The following is a 19,326-nucleotide window of genomic DNA, read 5'->3' on the forward strand; positions in this document are numbered from 1 at the left end:
TTGATTAGCAGGTCTGGTTGCGGTCAGGTGTCTATTACAGGTGGATGGAGCATCCTGTGCCGATTCCCAGTCAAATTGAGTCCGATCCACTGCATGCGCCTCCTAAACTCATCCAAATACGGTCACTTCCAGCTCCAAAATGAAACGCAGACCTCGAGGCTTCACAACAGCAGTTCACTAACTGGTAACATCAGGGCGAGTTGCTGCTTAGTTACTATACATTAAAGTTCATTCTTCACTTAGACAAAGGTTTACTGAGACCTCTTTCAGGACAACACAGATAAACTGCAAAAAACTAAAGTATAAGTATTATTGTGTTGCGACACAGTAATAGGTTAGATTACTAGTTAACCTGTTAAAAAAATGTATATATTCAAGTAATGTAACTATTTCCATTACTTCATCAGTGTAAATAACTTACATATTGCCTTCAATTATTTTTTAAATAAATGTTTTAAACTAGACAATAAATCTGAGAAGTCCTAAAATATGAATATAAACTGGGCAGTAAAAAAAAAACCTCACAGCAGCACTCAACACTAATTATTGTAACAACTTCCATCAAAAGTTCTTCAGTGTGGTGGAATTTTTTCGTTTAGAAGCTCTACAACCAAAAACCAAATCCCAAAAGTATGAGGATCCCAACTAACTGCTGTACAGGAAACATGTTCCCATAACCTCAAACCAAGACAATATTCAGCCCCTCCGGGAAATCGCAATCTTGCTATCGCAACACAAATTTAAGCAAACGCCTTTTTTTTTAATTCCCGCAATTTTTCCGCAAAAACTTTCGTCAGCAGAAGCTTGTGCTGGAAGTATTAACGGAATAAAGTAAGTCTCTTCAGACAAAACTCGCTTTATTAACACAAATAACTCCGCATTTACAATAAGTACAGCTCTCCTCCTTTCATCTCCTTACCAAAACAATCTCCGTGCACCGGAGGAAACCGGAACAAGCGGAAAAACCGAAAGAGATGGGATTTGCGGAAAATGTGGCCTTCACAATAATTTTCTACTGAAATGTTTCTTTTAATGGAAGTGATTACATATTACTGTATGGTGCAGAACATTTAAACACACTTCAGGTTGTAAGAGACTACACTTTGTTTTTGTGTATACAGGGAGGCCTGTGTTGAATTAACATTAATTAAACAGCATCTAAAGCTCTTATTTTGACAGCTTATGTAGTCTTTGTTCCTACATTAGTTACAGACCTTGTGTTCTGGAAATAAACGTCACTTTTATGATATATTTTTGTAACTTTTAGCCCCACGGCTCTCTATGTTCAATATATAAATTAAAAAAAGATTAGAACTAAGATATTTGTGATGTGGAGCATGATTATTATCACAGGAAGTGATTACATAGTTATTCCTTTTTCAGGTAGTGTTTAAAAAAAAAAAACATCTGCATATTTCTTTCTGAACTTGCAACTTTTTCCAATTCCTGCAATTTTACGGCAAAAAATAATTCCAGAAATTACATCGCAATTTTTGAGAAAATCCCCTGCAAAAATCAAGCATTTTTGATCGCAACAATCACAAAAAAACACCACAAAATCCTGGAGGGACTGAATAGAGTTCAACTTCATGCTAAGTGATATTACAGCTATTGACTCGACTAGGTACTGCTTATAGTTTTTGGTCACTGGTTCATGAATGAGTCTTTGATGTCTTCACCTTGTCCGACGCCTCGGCGCCGTTACTAGAGCGATGCACATTGATCCGATAGGTAGAGGAGAGCAATACTTTTTTTTTTTTTTTTTAAGTTACAAATTTGAGTCCAACATTGGTTTTGGGCTCAACTGGTGATAGATGATGTTTGGGGAAAAAAACATTGTTATGTGATTCAGGCCGATCACCCTTGCGTCTCAACCTGATGAACACATTCAAATACTGCGAGTTACGACATGATATAGTAAGTGCAGAGTAATTCATTGTCAAATAGCAAAAAAAAAACAATACAAGAGCCACACGCTACAAAGAGAACAGTGGTTTAAATAATGTACACCCACCTTTCCCGAAACCCCTCACTTCTGTCTTTAGACCACATGCACTATATGACACAAACACTGCGTACACACCTGCCCGAGCGCGCGCGCACACACACGCACACACACGCACACACACACACACACACACACACACAAGTGGCATCATCGATAAAACAAGCCACTCACATGTGCTCCATTGCTTTCAGATGACTTGTCTGCTGCTTCGTTAAAGCAATGTAGATGTTAGACACCAAACAATTTGTTTAAAAAAATATAGACCCTTGCCAGAAGAAAAAAAAAAAAAAAGCTTGACTGCACACATTTCTAAAATGTGGTACAATGTGTTAAGGTTCATCTACACACTACCTGCATAAACTATATTACAGACCAAAAAAAAGACAAATTCAGACTTAACCATTAGATATGGAAAACCATCCCTGCTAGAAAGAGAAAAAGGAGATTAAATGTTCGCGATGACAAAACAAAAGTTCCAATTATGAGGTCCCAACTCTTTTCCCTACTTGTCACAATAACACCGTGCCATCATCAGACATCGTTGATGCTTTTAAAGATTTGAATTCTTTTGTTTGTTAGTTTTTTTCTATATAAAAAAAATATGCATCTTTGTCACATTTTTTTTCAAATCTGTATCATAATTGAAGAAAAACAAATACTCAAAATTCTAAGTCACATGCAGATAACGACATTTTCTAAGTAAAAATGGCCACATAAATCCAAAATCAGAGTCAACGTTCTCATGAAAATCTGAACTTTTTAACTTATTTTGCGATTAAAAAAGTCACAATTCTAATAATTGTACAAAACGTTTCTTTGAACCGTGACCTACAAAAGCAAAGTTATGACTCGAAAATCATAAAGGCAAGTCCCATCGACAAATCATGAACATCAAGTAATACTTTACTTGGTTCGTGATTTTTAACTGAGGAGTTCTCCCTCTCTCCTTTCTCTTTTTGTTGTTTCTGACAGAAATAGGCTTTCATAGTTACAGCATATCTCATGTGTCAGGCCCCCCCCCAAAAAAACCAACAAGATATGATCTAGCTTTCATTCACACAAACAGCATTTTAAAACTACTATGGCAAGCACACATTTCTTTTCCATAACTCCATGAAACGCCATTTACATTCATTTTAAATTACAGCATTTTGGATATTGTGTTCACTCAAAAATGCTCAGCCCCTGTGCTTCTAAATGTACAAAGTATATCCACACTGGATATTGTTTCCACTGTGGAGTTCATATTTAAGATGCCGAGTGTCTCTTTAAAAAAAAAAATTACACACATTCAAGAGTGACAACCTGACAAAGCAATGCTAAAAGATTCTCTCCAGCAGTTTTAAACAGTCTGGTCTCAGGAACCAACCACCCATACTATTACACGTCAAAATATATTTCAAACAAATAATGTAACTTCTCATACGTTCAACTAAACAAAAACCAGTGTGTTGTGAATGCACTACTGGAAGTGGTGATTATAAAAAGGAAACAGACCTGGGTGGCAGAGTGTTAACTGTGCTTCATTTCCATACAATTTAAAGCCAAATGTTTATGAACTGTATATGAAACCATTATGCATAGTATTTATGGTTTCCATTTCTTCTGTTTGTATGGATGGTTCAATAAACACACTGGACAGTTTTCTATTCTTGTTCCACGACACCTGAACAAGCTAATCCGCACAACGCCAAAACCAAACAGTGTGTCGAGGAAAGCCAATGAGTAGAATTCTTGGACTCACGAGCTGCATTGACTTTCTGCTTTACTGCAGTAATGATCCATTCTGTAAAATGAGTAAATAGGTGCAGTTGGTCAGCCAGCTTTTAACAGCCACTCTGAATTTTTTTGCCACAAAAATAGTGACAACCACCAAAAAACAAAAAAAATTAGGATATTTTCATTCCTCAAAATCTTTTAAATATCAATCAATAATAAAAAATAACCTTTAGTTGCAGCCAAACATTAAAGACTGTCAAATGTCGACATTTGTACAGCTGAGTCGACAATCAATCAACAGAATAGTCAACTATTTTAATAATCCAATTATGTTATCGCGTCATTTTTTTAAGAAAATGAAAGACATTTGTTGGTTAAAAGATTTGTCTTGAAAAACTCCTCTAATATTTTTTTACTTTCAGACTCTTGTTTGGACAAGCAAAGACATTTGAGGATGTCATCTTGGTTTACCAAATAACTGATTGATCATAAAAAATAAAAAGACCCTACAATAAAATAGTCAAATGTAGACAACAGTGGGGGAATAGTGACTGAAGTTTTAAAATGATGCCTCGATAATCCCTTGTGAAAACCAAACCCCCCCGAGCCCAGTCTCATAAGCTGGAGGCCAGACTCTGCTAAGGTTTCATCCACATCACAAGGTATTTCAATTTAAAGGGCCCATTGAAAAAAAAGAAAGAAAAAGGAACTCGACCCTGGTGTTTGTTCCACAAAACGCATTCCTCTCATATACTCACGCTTTTGCACAAGCAAATCTCATATCTTTATAAGAACAACTCTAAGTTATAAAAAAGTGACCTGAAAAGGAGATCAAGGACAGACATCATTCAGCTCACAGTCTTTGGTTGGGTCACCCTACGAAGCCAGCAGCGCTTTAGTAAAAACCTCGAGGGAGCTTTTTATCGGAAAAACTACGAGAAACATTTGGACAGATTTCCTGAAGAGCCCATCGTTCACTTCAAGTGACGATTCGATGCAATGTTTGAGTTGATAAATTAAGAAAAAAAAAAAAGAAAGAAAAAGAAATGAATGTCCTAGTTTGGCAGGAGAAGAGCCCTTGGCAAGTCCAACAAACTAGTGCTGGTTTACAGAGAGGGAATGTGAAATGATGCTGGTATCAGGAGTGAAGACATCCAATTGGTGCAAAAAAAAAAAAAAAACAATTGGAGAATCACTTTTAATCCCAATTCAGTCCTCGAGTAGAGGTATCCTAAGGAAGAGGCCCCCCCCCCCAAAAAAAGGGAAGACTTGCAGAAATGAAGGCAGCAGTTTCTGTGGTGAAATGGAAAAGTTCAAATGGAAAGCAATGCATGAAAATGAGCTTCCTTTTATTACTTGCAGAGTCCTGTGTGACAAGAACTTCTCATTATTCAGGTAACAGAGCAGAGTCAGCGCTCTCCTTTAAGGGCTGAAGCTCCTCACAAAGCAGGGGGGAGGGGTTGGACGACCCCTTTACGTTTCAAGGGGGGTGGAGGGTGGGGTGTTGGTTAAAAGCCAGTCAAAAGGTGTTCATCTCTTTCCTGACTTCATGTAGGATGGTATAGCTCCTCGAGCGGTCAGGCCTTCAAAGCGTTTGTAGGTGTAGTTGATGAAGACCCAGTCCTTGTTCTTCAGATCGGCCTCAGTCTGATTGGACACTTGGGTGGCTAGAAACGAGAAAAAAAACAAAAACAAAGGGAAGAAAGGTTATTTTAATCATTTCAGATATCACAACGGAGGCGCACGATATGAAAAGGTGTCGGACAGAAAGGGGGCGGCGTACCTGTTGGCGTGAGGATATCCGAATCAGGGAATTCATCAAAGTTTGAGGTGTCGTCGATGCTTTTGATATTTATGGGAATGGCAGCGGGTCTCTCTCTGAAGAACACATCAGGGAAAGTTTGTCTGAGCTGAGCACAGTCAGTTACAATCACGGATACATTTGTTGGTACCCCTTCCACTAAATAAATTAAAAAAACAATAATTTTCTCAGAAATAATTGGAAACGGACAAAAGTCATCTGACTCCATCGTGATTGATTCCATATTTAACATAAACTTTCTGATATACCTGAGGCATACAAGTATATGTGAGAAAACTGGATTTAATTTCATTATTCTTCAGAAGGAAGAGAGTATTTTTTTTTCACTTCAGAAAGACTTGACACAGACACTGTTACAGTCTGTGGAAAAAAGGGCAAAAACATGAATCATCTAAGATCAAAAAGATCGCTGTAATACTCCGTCTTTGACAAGAACATGTAAATAAGCGTCCGCACCTGATATGGTCGTAGTCTACGCCCTCGAAGAAAGGGTTCGATTTGATGTCCTCCACACCGACAGCGCCGATCCGATGCTCTTCCTCACAGCAGAACCTGCACACAATACGTTCCCTTAATATCATGCATTTACAAATATATGTATCATTATATAAGTGAGAGTGATGAAGGTGAATGGGGATGCGTGTTCCTGCCTGAGGATAAGGTCTTTGGCCTTCTCGGATATAGGCACTTCTGGAGGAAAGGTAAGAGTCTCTCGCCAGTTCATCACTTTTCTGTATGTCTCTTGAGGCGTCTCGGAGCAGAACGGTGGGTAACCTGCCGACAGCAACAACAACAACAACAAAAAACACAAGCATTATCATTTACACCACCGACTGGGTCTCAGATCCCTGAAGGTAAATTCGATGGATATTGTTCCATCTTGTCTCTTTCGGTCATTACCTATCAGCATCTCGTACATGATGACGCCCAGACTCCACCAATCGCAGAGCTTGTTGTATCCGTTCTGCATGAAGACCTCTGGAGCGATGTAGTCTGGGGTTCCCACTGTGGAGAAAGCCTATTGGGGAGGGAAGAAGTCAACGGGAAGACAAAAAACGTATTAGATGCAGTGTTTCCCCTAGGTAGACAGTCTTAGGGTATATATATATATATATATATATATATATATATATATATAAAATATGGATATATTTGTTGCAATAAAAACATTTTAAGTATAATGTGAATGAGGTACATTTTTATTAAAAAAAGAAGAATATATATATATATATGAATATATATTAATTTATATATAATATATATTAATGTATATATTTATGTATATTAATATATATATATATATATATATTTGTTGCAATACATTTCTTTTTTTTAAGTATAATGTGAATGAGGTACATTTTTATCAGCTACATTGTAGCAACAAAAAACAGTTACAGAAGTCAAGAGTACAGAAGAGTGTTAAGCAATAGCTCAAAATCTTTAAAGGCCTCCAAATCAACTTAACCTAAACTTAATTTTTATTAATCTATTGTTTTTAATAAGCAAAAACCTTTGATTCAAGATTGCCAGAATTTGGACCAGGCAGGTAGTGCATGACTTTCATGAGGCCGTGTTCAGACCGCCAGCCCAAATCTGATTTTTGTGATATCCAGATAGATTTTTTTTTTGAAAGTCTGAACAGCAAAAAAAAACAAAAAAACATGATAAGTGATTTTTGCAATCCGGATCCAAACCAAATTTAGGGGTTGGTTTAAAATGCGATTCCAATCGGATTTCTACAAATGCGTTTTAAGTCTGGGAGCTCTGCTGGCTCAGATAGGATTTCTTGCAACGCGACACAGTGAAAATGTCATATTCAGAGAGAAAGAGTCAGTACTTCTGCCAGCAGAGCGCGACCAGTGTTGATTTTTGGTGTTGAGGACGACGATAACAACAGTCCAAAGAAGCCGAAATGAACCGTCTGACACTTCTGTGCCAACAGCTTCCATAGCTGCACTTACGGCGTTACCGCGCCAACCCATGCAGATAGGTTGGTGACGTCTGGACACACTAATCTTTTCTGATCTGTTCACTTGCAAATACCAGTGTGGACAGTCTGTACTAAAGAAAAAAACAACCTGATTTGCCTGCAGCCTGAACATAGCCATAGTGAGAACAGGTTCTGAACATTAAGCTGCCTACTAAACAAATGAGAGCCGAATGTGCAAAGTACTTCTGCTTGTTTGACAATTTAATCTCAATTTAGGGTAAAGTTGATTCAAAAATAATTAAAAACTTTACTTTCACAATTGAAGATTAAAAAGGTCAAGATCTGGCGCTATGCAACCCAAATGCTGTCAACGTGCATCGGATCGGAACCTACCAGCTGCCGCCTGTTCCTCTTCCAGGTCTCTGCTTTCCTCTTGGAGTTCATGTTTTGAAAGGCTGTGCAGACAAAAGACAACTCGGTATTACAAGCTGTGCCTCGACAAAAAAAAATAAACACGTAGGCTATTATCAGACATGAAATACCTAAAAAACTGCTGCTTAGTCAAGTAGTAGTGTTGTCCATACGTAGACTTTATTTAGGCCGGCCCCCCCGGGTATTCTGATGAGATAAATGGGTCGCTAAATATACTTGGGCGACCCATTTCAGCATTGTTTGTTTATTTATCTAATTATTTATAAATCTGTACGGGAAAACATTGCTCTTGACACGATCGACTAATGAGAGGACGATCTCCCTCAGTGTGAGAGCATGGCAGGGGTTGAACTCAGCTAGGACAGAAACTCGCTTATTTATTTGAATATTCGCACCCTTTTAGGTGCATTACCGCCACCTTCTGATGGGAGTAACGCATTACAACCAGGTGCTGGTAAAAAAGAAAACAGTATATAACAGGATATAAGGAAGAACAAAAGTCGCATGTATTTATCAATTTTTGGAGATTAAAACGACTATTCAAATATTCTAAATTCGGGACCCCTCCCTACTAGTTTCACAGAGGGTCCAGACATATAATAGGTTTTGACTTAGACGTGTTTAAGGGCCAATCAAAAGGGGGAAATACTGGATTTCACTTCAGGTGGTCTATTTGACCAAACCAAACCCACACCCTTACATACATATCTGTCACAACATTGACGTTAAAATCGTCAAACATGAGCAAATGTGTGTGGAATGAGATTGCATGCAAAATATGGTTGAGATAAATAAAAAGGGTTGCCTGACTTTGCTTACTAAGGTCACTGGGCAGGCTGTGGTTCAGGTTTTTGTAGAACTCGGTACGATGAGCCCTCTTCAGCCCCGTGCATAGACCAAAGTCAGACAGCTTTACGTGACCCTGGAAACCAAAAAAATTTAAAAAAAAAACAACAACACTTGTCACAACTACTGAAACTGAAACAAGTGATTTGTATACAACATGAGCCCATATTCAGGTTAAGACCAGCTTGGTACATCAAATAGACACAGTGCAAATTAAAACACATAGAAGTTCAATGTATGTTATTATGCAGGAGCAGTGTAGCGTAGGACTTGGAAGGTGACAATTTTCCCACCTACTACTGGTATTCATGTAACTGACCATTAGATCCTTCGGGTACCCGTCCTCACTATAAAGTAGGAGCACATGAAAAAAGACCAAAAAATGCCAGCTGAAGTCTGGTGGAACCAGCACTACATTTTTTTTAGAATGGTTTAAATACTTCATTCATAAAATAGAGCACGTAGACAACTCCAATGCAATGATGGTGACATGCTGCAATCATTTAAAAAAAAAAAAAATGAAAAAAAAAATCAAACTACACTGCTTCAAGACGAAACCCAAAGCTGAAAAGCCAATTTATCATGACTTTAAAAAAAAAAAAAAAGTTTTAAAATAACAAAAAATATGGACACTTGATAGAAAAAGAGATTTGCTAGGACTCACCCTGGAGTCCAGCAGCAGGTTGTCTGGTTTGATGTCTCGGTGGATGAAGCCCAGTTGGTGGATTGAGTCGATGGCCAGCACCGTTTCTGCAATGTAGAACTGAGTGGCCTCTTCTGTCAGAGTGTCCTTCTTCATCAGAAGAGTCATCATGTCCCCTGCAGCACAAAGCAAGAGACCACTGTTCACTAGCTGGGCTGAGATGGATGAAAAAATATCTCCAACGTGGGGATGAAGATTTCTATTCTGACCATCACTGATAAAGACACAGACCTGCAGCTGTTTCAACATCTGTACCATTTCATTCATATGAAAAGAAAGTCCTGTAGTATTGTTATTGATTAGGCATCACAAGGACAGATATTTCTCAGAGTTAATTAAGTATTGAAACAAAGTTACGCTTTTGCTGCTGCCAAGCTAGAAACATGAGCACGCAAGAAAGTGAATGATAAAGTGTGAAAGAAAAAAATACAACCCCGTCTTCCTTAAAAAGTTGGTACACTGTGTAAAATGCGAATTCAAATAAAAATGCGATGATTTGCAATTCATGTAAACCCATATTCAACTGGAAATAGACCAAAGACAGCATATCTACTGCTGAAACAGAGAAATTGTAGTTTTATGAAAAAAAAAAAAAAATAGGTGCTTTTTAAAAAAAAAAAAAAAAATTTGATGCCAGACAAAAGTTTAAAAAAGAGTCGGGACCGGGTCAACAAAGCACTGGAAAATTTGTGTAATGCTAAAATAAAAAAAACACCTCAACTAATTAAGTTAACTGGTAACAGATAGTAACATGATTGGGAATAAAACATGTTAGTATACCATAGAGGCCGAGTCTCTCAGCAGTGAAGATGGAGACGAGGTTCAACATTCTGTGAAAGACTGCATGAAACAATCTAAGAATAACGTTTCTGTGTCCTCTGTGCAAAAGATGACGGGTGCACCCAGCTTGTTTTGGCACAGTTCAAAAGCCAGTATCTGTGACGGTATAGGGATGCATCAGTGCACATGTCACGAGCAGCTTGCGCATCTGGGAAGGAACGATTAATGCCGAGTGATATGTACAGATTTTGGAGCAACATATATTGATATTCACACAACTTCTTTTTCAAGGAAGGCTTTGCTTATTTCAGCAAAACAATGCCAAACTGCATTCTGCATGAACAGCATGGCTCCATAGAAGAAGAAAAAAAGAGTTCCGGTGCTAAACTGGCCCGCCTGCAGTCCAGACCTGTAGCTGATTGAAAACATTGGGCGCATCGTGACATGAAAAATATGACAAACAAAAGCCCAGAATTGTTGAGCAGCTGAAGTCGTTGATCGGGCCAGATTGGGACAACATTTCGCTGATGATGTGATGCACCACAGTAGTAAACATGCCCCTGTCCCAAACTTTTTAGAAACATGTTGCTGGCATCATATTAAAAATGAGTACATATTTTTCATAAAACAAAAACAATTTGGTCCACTTTCAATTAAATATGGGTTTACATGATTTCCAAATCATCACATTTGTTTTTTCTTTACATCTTACACACCGTCCTAACGGGGTTGTAAAACTTGTTAAATGATTCCCTCGACGTGCTCATCTTCAAACATCATCAAGCACTCAACAGATCACTGCTGTGGAGACAGTGCTTTGTTTCTATTTAGTCATGCCTTCTTTCAAGTTAATTCATTAATTGAGTAAAAAATTAAACTCCAACATCAGAGTGCAACAACAAGTAATACAAAACATGATGGCATAATTCAGTGTTGTTATTTCAGTATGTGCTAATCCCATCATACGTAATCTTTTCAGTTCATCAGATGTGGTGGAAATATTAACCGGAATGGGAATTGTTACTTTAAGGTAGTTTAGTTCTTCAAATTAGATCCTCTGCTTATATAATTCTTGGACCTTTTTAAGTAAATAAGGGGCGAGGAAAATACCGTTAACATTAATAACCTAACGGTACCGTGCTGTTAGAATTGCGAAGTCATACCTCCAGGCAGAAACTCCATGATGAGGTAAAGGTTCATCTTATCCTGGAAGCTGTAGAACATTTTAACGACCCACAGGCTGTCCGCCTCCACCAGAATGTCCCGCTCGGCACGGATGTGACCGACCTACGGACCAAAAAAAAACAAAACAGGGACACAAACGGGTTCAAGGATGTCCAACACAAACAAAAGCAGCATTCCAGTGTGTGCACACATTCATTTCTACCTGTTCTTTCTCCAGCATGTCAGCTTTGCGGAGAATTTTCATGGCATAGACGTGACCGGTGTCTTTCTTCTGCACCAAGCGGACCTGGAGACACAAGAACCGAAGACTTGATCGGTAAGAAAAAGCACTAAAATATAATCATATCTGTTCTAAACCCCCTCGCCCCCAGAAAAGAAAAGAAAAGAAAAAAGAAATAGGGGTGTTTTAACTAACACGACTATGGGTTTCAGCCCACAGAACACCCAACCTGTAACTTATAAATGACAGAAAAACTTTTACAGGAACCACAAGCTATATATATATATGTTGTGAGAAATGTATGAATCCATATTTACTGATTAGTTCAGGGTGTTAATAGTGCCCATCTACTCAGGTATGAGGGTGGATCAAAAAGTTCCCCGAGTGCTCATGCTGGGCGTGAAATGTGCGAAGCTATAATCTTTGAGAGTAATCAGTTTCCAAACCATGGGTTAAGCAGCCAAATGTTCACAGCTGAGCCCCCAGCAACAACATAAGATTTGTTTTATCGGTGTTGGACAATTTTTTTTTTCTTTTTTACGCCAGACAGTGACAATTTGTGGGTTCAAGTCCTCTTTACACTCAACAGAAAGAAGCAGCTCATTTGGCTAAAACTGAAGCCATAAGCAGCAAAGAGCTGGTTGAAGACAATTACAGAGTTCTAACGTTTTTGGACTTTTTGACTGTTAATTATAGCGCCACCATCTGGCCAATTGTAATTATATTTCTTGGGGTGCATTAGCCAGGTCATGTCTAGACATTTACCATGTTTAGTGAATCTAGGTCATTCCAGCTCAAAGTCGTAAGATGGAGCGTACAGATTAATCGGCAAAGTCCACATGCACCAATCAGTCTTGTTTAAATGTAAAAGTCTTACAAGTCAAAATGATGGTGATAAAATTATTTTTTTTTAAATCACACATCATTGTGATGAAGTTAGGTGTATTGTTTTATATTTTGGTGAGGGCTGAGCAAACATTTGGCAAAGTAAAAAAATGTTGCGTATACTTTACATATTACAGCAAGCATATTGCTGCAGACTGAAGTAAGGAGATGTGCTGAAAAATGGCCACTCAGTAGGCTGTACGGGTGATTTGATTTTCGACTTTTTTTTTTAAGTTTGGAATGTGAAATGTAGATTTCCTGGATATTCCAGTCACACTTTAATCTATCACTCCCAAATGTTATGTACTTACTGAGTCACGACACTGGATCATGCGAATTGCATTTTGCACAAATCGGTGCAGCCAATAACAAGATCAACTTTTTACATTTGTGGCGCCCCCTAAAGGTCAATCACAAAATGCTTTGGCAGGCCTGTTCCCAAACACATTCTGAACATCACTACCAATATTTATAAATATTTGACAAATAATTATTTGAGTTACAGCTAATTTGCTGCTAAGTAATAATGGCATTTTTTTTTTTTTTTTTAATTTTATTTATCTTTTGCAGGATCATACACCACAAATTCATCCCACAGGATCAGATGGTTAACAGCAAGTTCAAGATTTAAGATTCAAGATTAATGTAACTGTCAATCCGACATACACATATCTCTACAAATACAGCGGAACGGGACGACGTATCTCATGACCAGGGTAAAAAAGCAATAAATAGAAGACACAAAGCTTGTTATATGTTTAACAGTCTTATCGCCCGTGGAAAGAAACTGTTACATAGTCTGGAAGTGTTTGATCTGATCCACCCTTGTATCACATTAATTACAGGATGCAAATGTTTGGGCCCTCCAGGAAATTACCAATTTTATCGATTTTTAACTGATAATACACTTTTGTGTAATACAGTGAACCCTCGCTATAACGCGGTTCACCTTTCACGGTCTCGCTGCTTCACGGATTTGCATCGTGCATTGTGTTCTGCATTCTGATTGGCTAAACAGTCTCTCCGCTTCTTCTCTACCTGTTTGTCAATAACGTTGCGGTTTAATATGTACACGTACGTAAAACAGCTTGCCAAATTAAAAATAATCGATGGTGGCATGTCGGTTTATAAGAATCTTTTTGCCCAGAAGAAAAAAGAGCGACAACAACTACCGATAACTATGTTCTTCTCTCGAAAAACCACACCTGCACCGCCGGCTTTAGAAGAAAGAACCGCTGCAGAGCGGAGTCAGGATGCAGCGGCTCAGTCAGAAGAGCAGTGAAATACACGAGTCACTATTTGTCCTACTGTACTTTGTATTTGTTTTCATAATCATTTTTCATTTCCTCCCGTTCTAATCCAATGACTCGGGTCGCAGTGGGGCGGTGCCGATCTCAGCAATTTGAAGCCTTCAGTTCGTATTGATGATTCAAATTATTATTTTACAGTACAGTAGTTATTTGTAAAAAAAAAACATTTATACAGTACTTTTATTTGTTAAACAAATGCTTGGGCTTGTAAAAAGGTTTTGTTCTTTGGTTTCAATGTATTATGGAGTATTTCATTGTATAATAATTGTAAAAAAAAATAAAGGTTACTACTTCACGGATTTCACCTATCACGGTTTCTATTTGGAACGTAACCCCCGCGATAAACGAGGGTTCACTGTATTGCTAAATTGAATTACTGCATAAATACAAAACACATATCATGAGACGGATCAGGAGCAGAACTTTGTAATGGTGACTATCACATTTTCACACTGGAATAATCAAGTTATAAAGACAAAACACAACGGAAAAATATCCTTCACTGATTTTGCAACTAGTGTGGTTGAATAAGACCCGAAGTCTCACTCACTCCACGATGTATCGCATATTAAAATGAACAGCAGAATTGACCCTTTCAGATACACGTTTGTCTGTACGACAGTGTTTTCAACTGATCCGGTTACGAAATCACACTAGACTTCTGCTTTGTCTCCAACATAAGAGCGAACATTCAATCCCACTCTGTATGACTTTTTTTTTTAAATAACCTCTTTTCAGACTTACTTGACAGCTGAACTATTAGCAAATAGCCTATCGCAAAGTTTTTTGTAGCAATGACACAAAAGTTGTGGTCAGAAGATGTGCAAGATTTACCTGAATAAAACAACGATATTTGTTTCCTTAAGGCACTAAGAAAAAAATGTTCAAATGGAAAAGTCATGCAGTTTCCCACAAACATAGCTCAGATATTGGCAGATTCTAGACAATCTCTTCAACACAATTATGAAAAGACATCTCACTGCCATGATTATATCATGTGACGCATGTAAAAACATGACAATTTCATAAGATTTTTTTTCCCCCCATGATATAAAGACTAATAAAAAAAAATAATTAAAAAAAAGTATCATTAAATCAAATGATGTAAGTTTTGGACAGCTTGGAGTGTTCTGAAAAAAACGATAACAAGAAATAGCATGAAGCTAGCTAGCCTCCTTATTAACCAAGAGTAGCAGCTCCCCTGCTGATATGGATGCACCCCCTTGCGGCAATCGTTGCGATTTTTATGGTCCCAATAATTAGTAAATCCAAAGTTTTTACCTCTCCGAAAGCTCCTCGGCCAATCACCTTCAGGGACTCAAAGTCCTCCAAGCCGAGTCGAGTGCGTTTTAACCGCAGAAACTCTGTCTCTTTCCTCGCATGCTCAGACCGACGAATGCGTTTCTGCAGAAAACAAGACAACATTTTTAAATACACCATTTTGCGCGATGCACACTGGCTACTTCGCATTTTTCTGAGTGCCTATTTTTTAAGGCAATAACTATGATTCACTACAGACGGTAACTCTGGAAATTTGAAATAATAATAATAATAATGACAATAATAATTAAAAAAAAAAAAAAACGTTATGAATTACACGCCCAGTTCAAATGAAATTTCTGCGCAAAAATATTACTGCTCAGAATCCACGTTCTCAGGCTACATGCTGGTAGAAAGAGTTGTGCCCCATTATGTGCCCTACTCTCTCAAAGAAACAGTGGATGAGATGGGTGGAACAACGTGATAGATGATGACAATCAGATCGACCAACCGACACCATGCTTGGGAAGTGTAGAATAGAAAAAGAGCTAAATGTCTCTTTTTCATATGTAAGAGACATCTTTAGACAGCATGGTGATGCTCACCTCTTCGTCAGCCAAGCCCTCTTGATCCATCACTTTCTCCAGTTTCTGCTGCCTGAAAAGACAATATGACAATTACCACTGTTGTATATCCATGAGGCAGTGTTAGGACCGTTATATTGGCAAGAGGGCAAAAACACTATTGAGAAAAAAGGGCTCCCGACCATTACAGACGTTACCAGAGACACATGTTCATCAGGTATAGTCAGCAAGTAACTAAAAGTTCCAAATCAGTGCATACAAGTCTTCTGTCACCGCTGACCTTAATTTATTTCTGACACACATCACATCCCAATGACACACATTAGAAAATAAAATACGTGTATTTCAATGTGCATCAAGTTATAAAAAGAAGCAACAATCTCTTTGCACTTTTACAGTCAATCAAAGGTATTGGCAGAAACTTTAATCTTGGAAGTACAACCTTATGATCATCAAACACCAGTGTGGAGCCAGTAAAAATGTGTGTGTGTGTGTGTGTGTGTGTGTGTGTGTGTGTGTGTGTGTGTGTGTGTGTGTGTGTGTGTGTGTGTGTGTGTGTGTGTGTGTGTGTGTGTGTGTGTGTGTGTGTGTGTGTGTGTGTGAAGCTGAAACTTGTGAATGTTACCTCATCTCTCGCTCCTCATGCTGGGCGATGAGGTTACTGTAGAAGTTCTCCAGGGTCACTTTGGCCATGGTGACCCGTTCCTTGGTGTGGTTACTCATGGAGGAGCACGAGCTCTGGCCAGTCATTGCCATGCTTTTCCTGAAAAAGACGATAAATCCATCAAGTGAGCAGAGAGTTCATAGGAAATATGTCCATTCAGACCTGCATAGCTGAGGAAAAAAACAAAACAAGATAGTAGGTTGGAATAAAAGAGGGCTGAGGGATGCAAGCACAAGCAGAAGGTAAAAAATATACTGCTTAAAACATGCCTTGCTGTTATGCTTAAGTCAGATGTTGCAACACTGAGTTGAGCTATAAAAAAAATAAAAGAAATTGCAACTATCAAATGACATGACTGTTGGTCCAGAAAGAGGAAGGAAAGCAGTTATAGCTCTTCGGGTCGAGCAGAGCAATGTTGCCATCATTGTACCAATGCCATTACGAAGAAATAATGGCAAGATCTGATTTGTGCCAGCACTGATGCAGGTAACTCTTCTGAGATAGACGAGGTTAAGTTGAACGTTTACCTCCTATTTCTAGATGTGATTCAGAAAATACACAAAATCTTTCAGGAAAAAAAATATATTGTATATCGCTTTTTTTTATACTTTATATACATTTTGCACTAGTGAACTGGCAAAGAGTTAACATGAGATTTTGTTGGCGGGAATGTGCAACTATTGTAGTAAATCAGTAACAGCTATTGTATAGGAATAGAAATAGTATCTGCTGAAAAAACGACTTTGCTACATTAAAACTGTTGGAATTACTAAACCAATCAGGTATTTCTGCTGTAAATGTTTAAAAATGCAACAAAAAAAAACGATTTAGGCAATTTTCTACATTAGTCGATTATTTGTTTAACTTATGTTTCATATGATTGAAAGAAAATGATCATTATAAACCCAGCTTTCTCGGATTTAAGACAATGTGAAACTTATCTTTAATGTTTCATTTCCATTTGTACACAAGTTAAACGAAATATCATGATGTCCTGCTCCATAAAATTAAAAAAATGAACAAAACATAGCGCGTTGTTGGCTACTTACAAAATATGAATGATGTTTTAGGTAGTTTTAATGTTTTAAATCATCTTTTAGCAAAAGCTGAACGAGCCAGCGTCAACAACACGTAGGTAGTTTCGGTTGCAACGTACCACATAGTAAAAGTTTCTTAGGAGTGAAGAATCATGAATAGAGCATAATTTAAGCCAACACTTAGCGCTCCAATAGTTCAGCTATTGTTAACATGTTTAGCTTCGAGCAGTTTCCGTAATTTTATAACGTCTTAATCAAACGCCTTAACCTGCTAACGTCAGTTAGCAAGCTAGTTTTGTATTAAAAGTTCCTGGCTGCGTCAAGTTAGCGAAGGAAAGCGTGACTAGCAGTCGATAATTACTACAAAATAAAACTGTCACTTGAAAGGGAAGGATGATTTGGTCGACGTTCGTATTTCTACATTTTATTTTGAAAGCCCAAGTCGGAAATGCTTTGTTTGTATTTTCGTTGCCTTGACAGCGCGAAGTTCTCCAAAGCAAATAGCTAAGTGAAAGTTAGCTAGTAAACGCTAGCTACTTATCCGGTGGAACAGCTCGATGTCGTTTGTTTTGAAATTGTACACCAGACGACAGAGGACGTTCACAATTCATTTCGTGGGACAAGTGACTAAATAAAAAAGGCGCTCAACGTGCCGACTTGAGATCCTTCTATTCCGTCTTTTCCTTGTTAGTCTTTGTTCGCTTACCTTGGTCGAAGGTGCCGTAGCTGCTTGCCTCTTGCTCTTCTTTACCAAGCGAGTTGCGTCACCAACAGTTTGAACTCAGCGGACACCTAGTGGCCAAAACCTGCATTGCGCCCTCGTGTGCTTTAAAACGGGCCGCTTCTTCCCAAATGACTCAAAACGTCCTGTTTTGAGTTTTTGGAGCTGTCCTGTCTTTGGGATTTCTGCTCAATGCAGTGGGGAGGGGGGACGGGACGGGACGGGACGGGACGGGACGGGACAGAGGTTCATTTGCTTTTGCGTGGAACAAGGACTGCTGCTGTGACTAATCAATAATACACTCTCAATGAAAGCAAGCAACTATTTCTCAGCACAAAGGTGGTCCACTTTAATAATAACATTGTCTGTGGTTAATAATTGGATTACAACACCACAATCACAGTGTTTGAGAAATGTAAGAAGCACAAATATGATTGTTACCGATATTTAAATTGCATTAATTTAAATTTCAAACAAAGAATGGGGCCTATATTGTATTACATACATATATATATATATATATACATATATATACACACACATATATACATATATGTGTATATATATATATATATACTGTATATATATATATACATACATGTATATACATATATATGTATATATAAGGAGAACCTTTATTATTATGCAATCTAACTTGTGCAAAAGCCTTCTCAAGATTTTATATATATATATACATGACAACATATTTAGCATGTTTTGCAATATGGAGAGTTTACATTTACACTAATCAGTGGCATTTAGCTCTGTCCAGTATTTATGGACAATTCCTGGCATACTTGAGAAGGCTTTTGCACAAGTTAGATTGCATAATAATAAAGGTTCTCCTTGGAGTTCAGAAATTTGAAAAAAGTTGTGTTTTAATTTTGTGAATATTTACCAAAACACATTGTGTATCCCCAGCTATAACTATTTAGGTTTAAGATTTTTAACATTGATGTTTACTTGCTTCCAGTCTCCTCTTTTCCTGTTAGTAAATATAATTTGGAAGAGAACTGGAGTGAACTGCACTGCTACATCGTCAGCCTCTTTTGGTCATGAAAGGAAAGGAGGTTTTAATTATTTGTCAGTCAAGCCAGTCACAAATAAGAAAAACAATAAATGAAAACAGAAAGAATGAAAGAAAACAATGAACAACACACATAAAGTTCTCCATCCACTGGGGGGCCTCACTGCCTAAAAAACAGAGACTGTACATGGAC

The 19,326-nt window shown here is 37.9% G+C and overlaps 1 protein-coding gene across 2 annotated transcripts; it reads right to left on the minus strand.

Annotated features, from left to right (window-relative positions):
* Positions 1-838: 838 nt before the first annotated feature.
* Positions 839-18,149, minus strand: LOC138637278 (serine/threonine-protein kinase 38). 2 transcript variants are annotated; one of them, XM_069725821.1, is made up of 14 exons: positions 18,092-18,149; positions 16,310-16,447; positions 15,706-15,757; positions 15,122-15,244; positions 11,628-11,711; positions 11,404-11,527; positions 9,422-9,576; positions 8,731-8,833; positions 7,873-7,934; positions 6,450-6,567; positions 6,200-6,323; positions 6,006-6,101; positions 5,511-5,605; positions 839-5,394 (listed from the first exon to the last, which is right to left on the minus strand). In XM_069725821.1, exons 2-14 carry the CDS (start codon positions 16,438-16,440, stop codon positions 5,258-5,260), a joined length of 1,404 nt encoding a protein of 467 aa, XP_069581922.1. In that variant the 5' UTR covers positions 16,441-16,447; positions 18,092-18,149; the 3' UTR covers positions 839-5,257. The 2 variants fall into 2 exon arrangements, with proteins under 2 accessions (XP_069581922.1, XP_069581921.1); XM_069725820.1 differs by lacking the exons at positions 839-5,394; positions 5,511-5,605; positions 6,006-6,101 and having other exon boundaries at positions 6,107-6,323; positions 8,722-8,833.
* Positions 18,150-19,326: the final 1,177 nt, after the last annotated feature.

This window comes from Brachyistius frenatus, unplaced genomic scaffold, assembly GCF_029030835.1.
Source record: "Brachyistius frenatus isolate BFR_SWC_R1_liver_20210118 unplaced genomic scaffold, ASM2903083v1 Contig_452, whole genome shotgun sequence".
Classification (NCBI taxonomy): Eukaryota; Metazoa; Chordata; class Actinopteri; family Embiotocidae; genus Brachyistius; species Brachyistius frenatus.

Bases quoted from the DNA above. Each gene is read 5' to 3' on its own strand.
- LOC138637278 (XM_069725821.1), bottom strand. From the start codon at position 16,440: ATGGCAATGACTGGCCAGAGCTCGTGCTCCTCCATGAGTAACCACACC. The intron at 15,245-15,705 runs GTGAGCATCACC...TGTTTTCTGCAG, and splicing joins AGGGCTTGGCTGACGAAGAG to AAACGCATTCGTCGGTCTGA. The intron at 6,102-6,199 runs GCAGGAACACGC...TATTGTGTGCAG, and splicing joins GCCAAAGACCTTATCCTCAG to GTTCTGCTGTGAGGAAGAGC.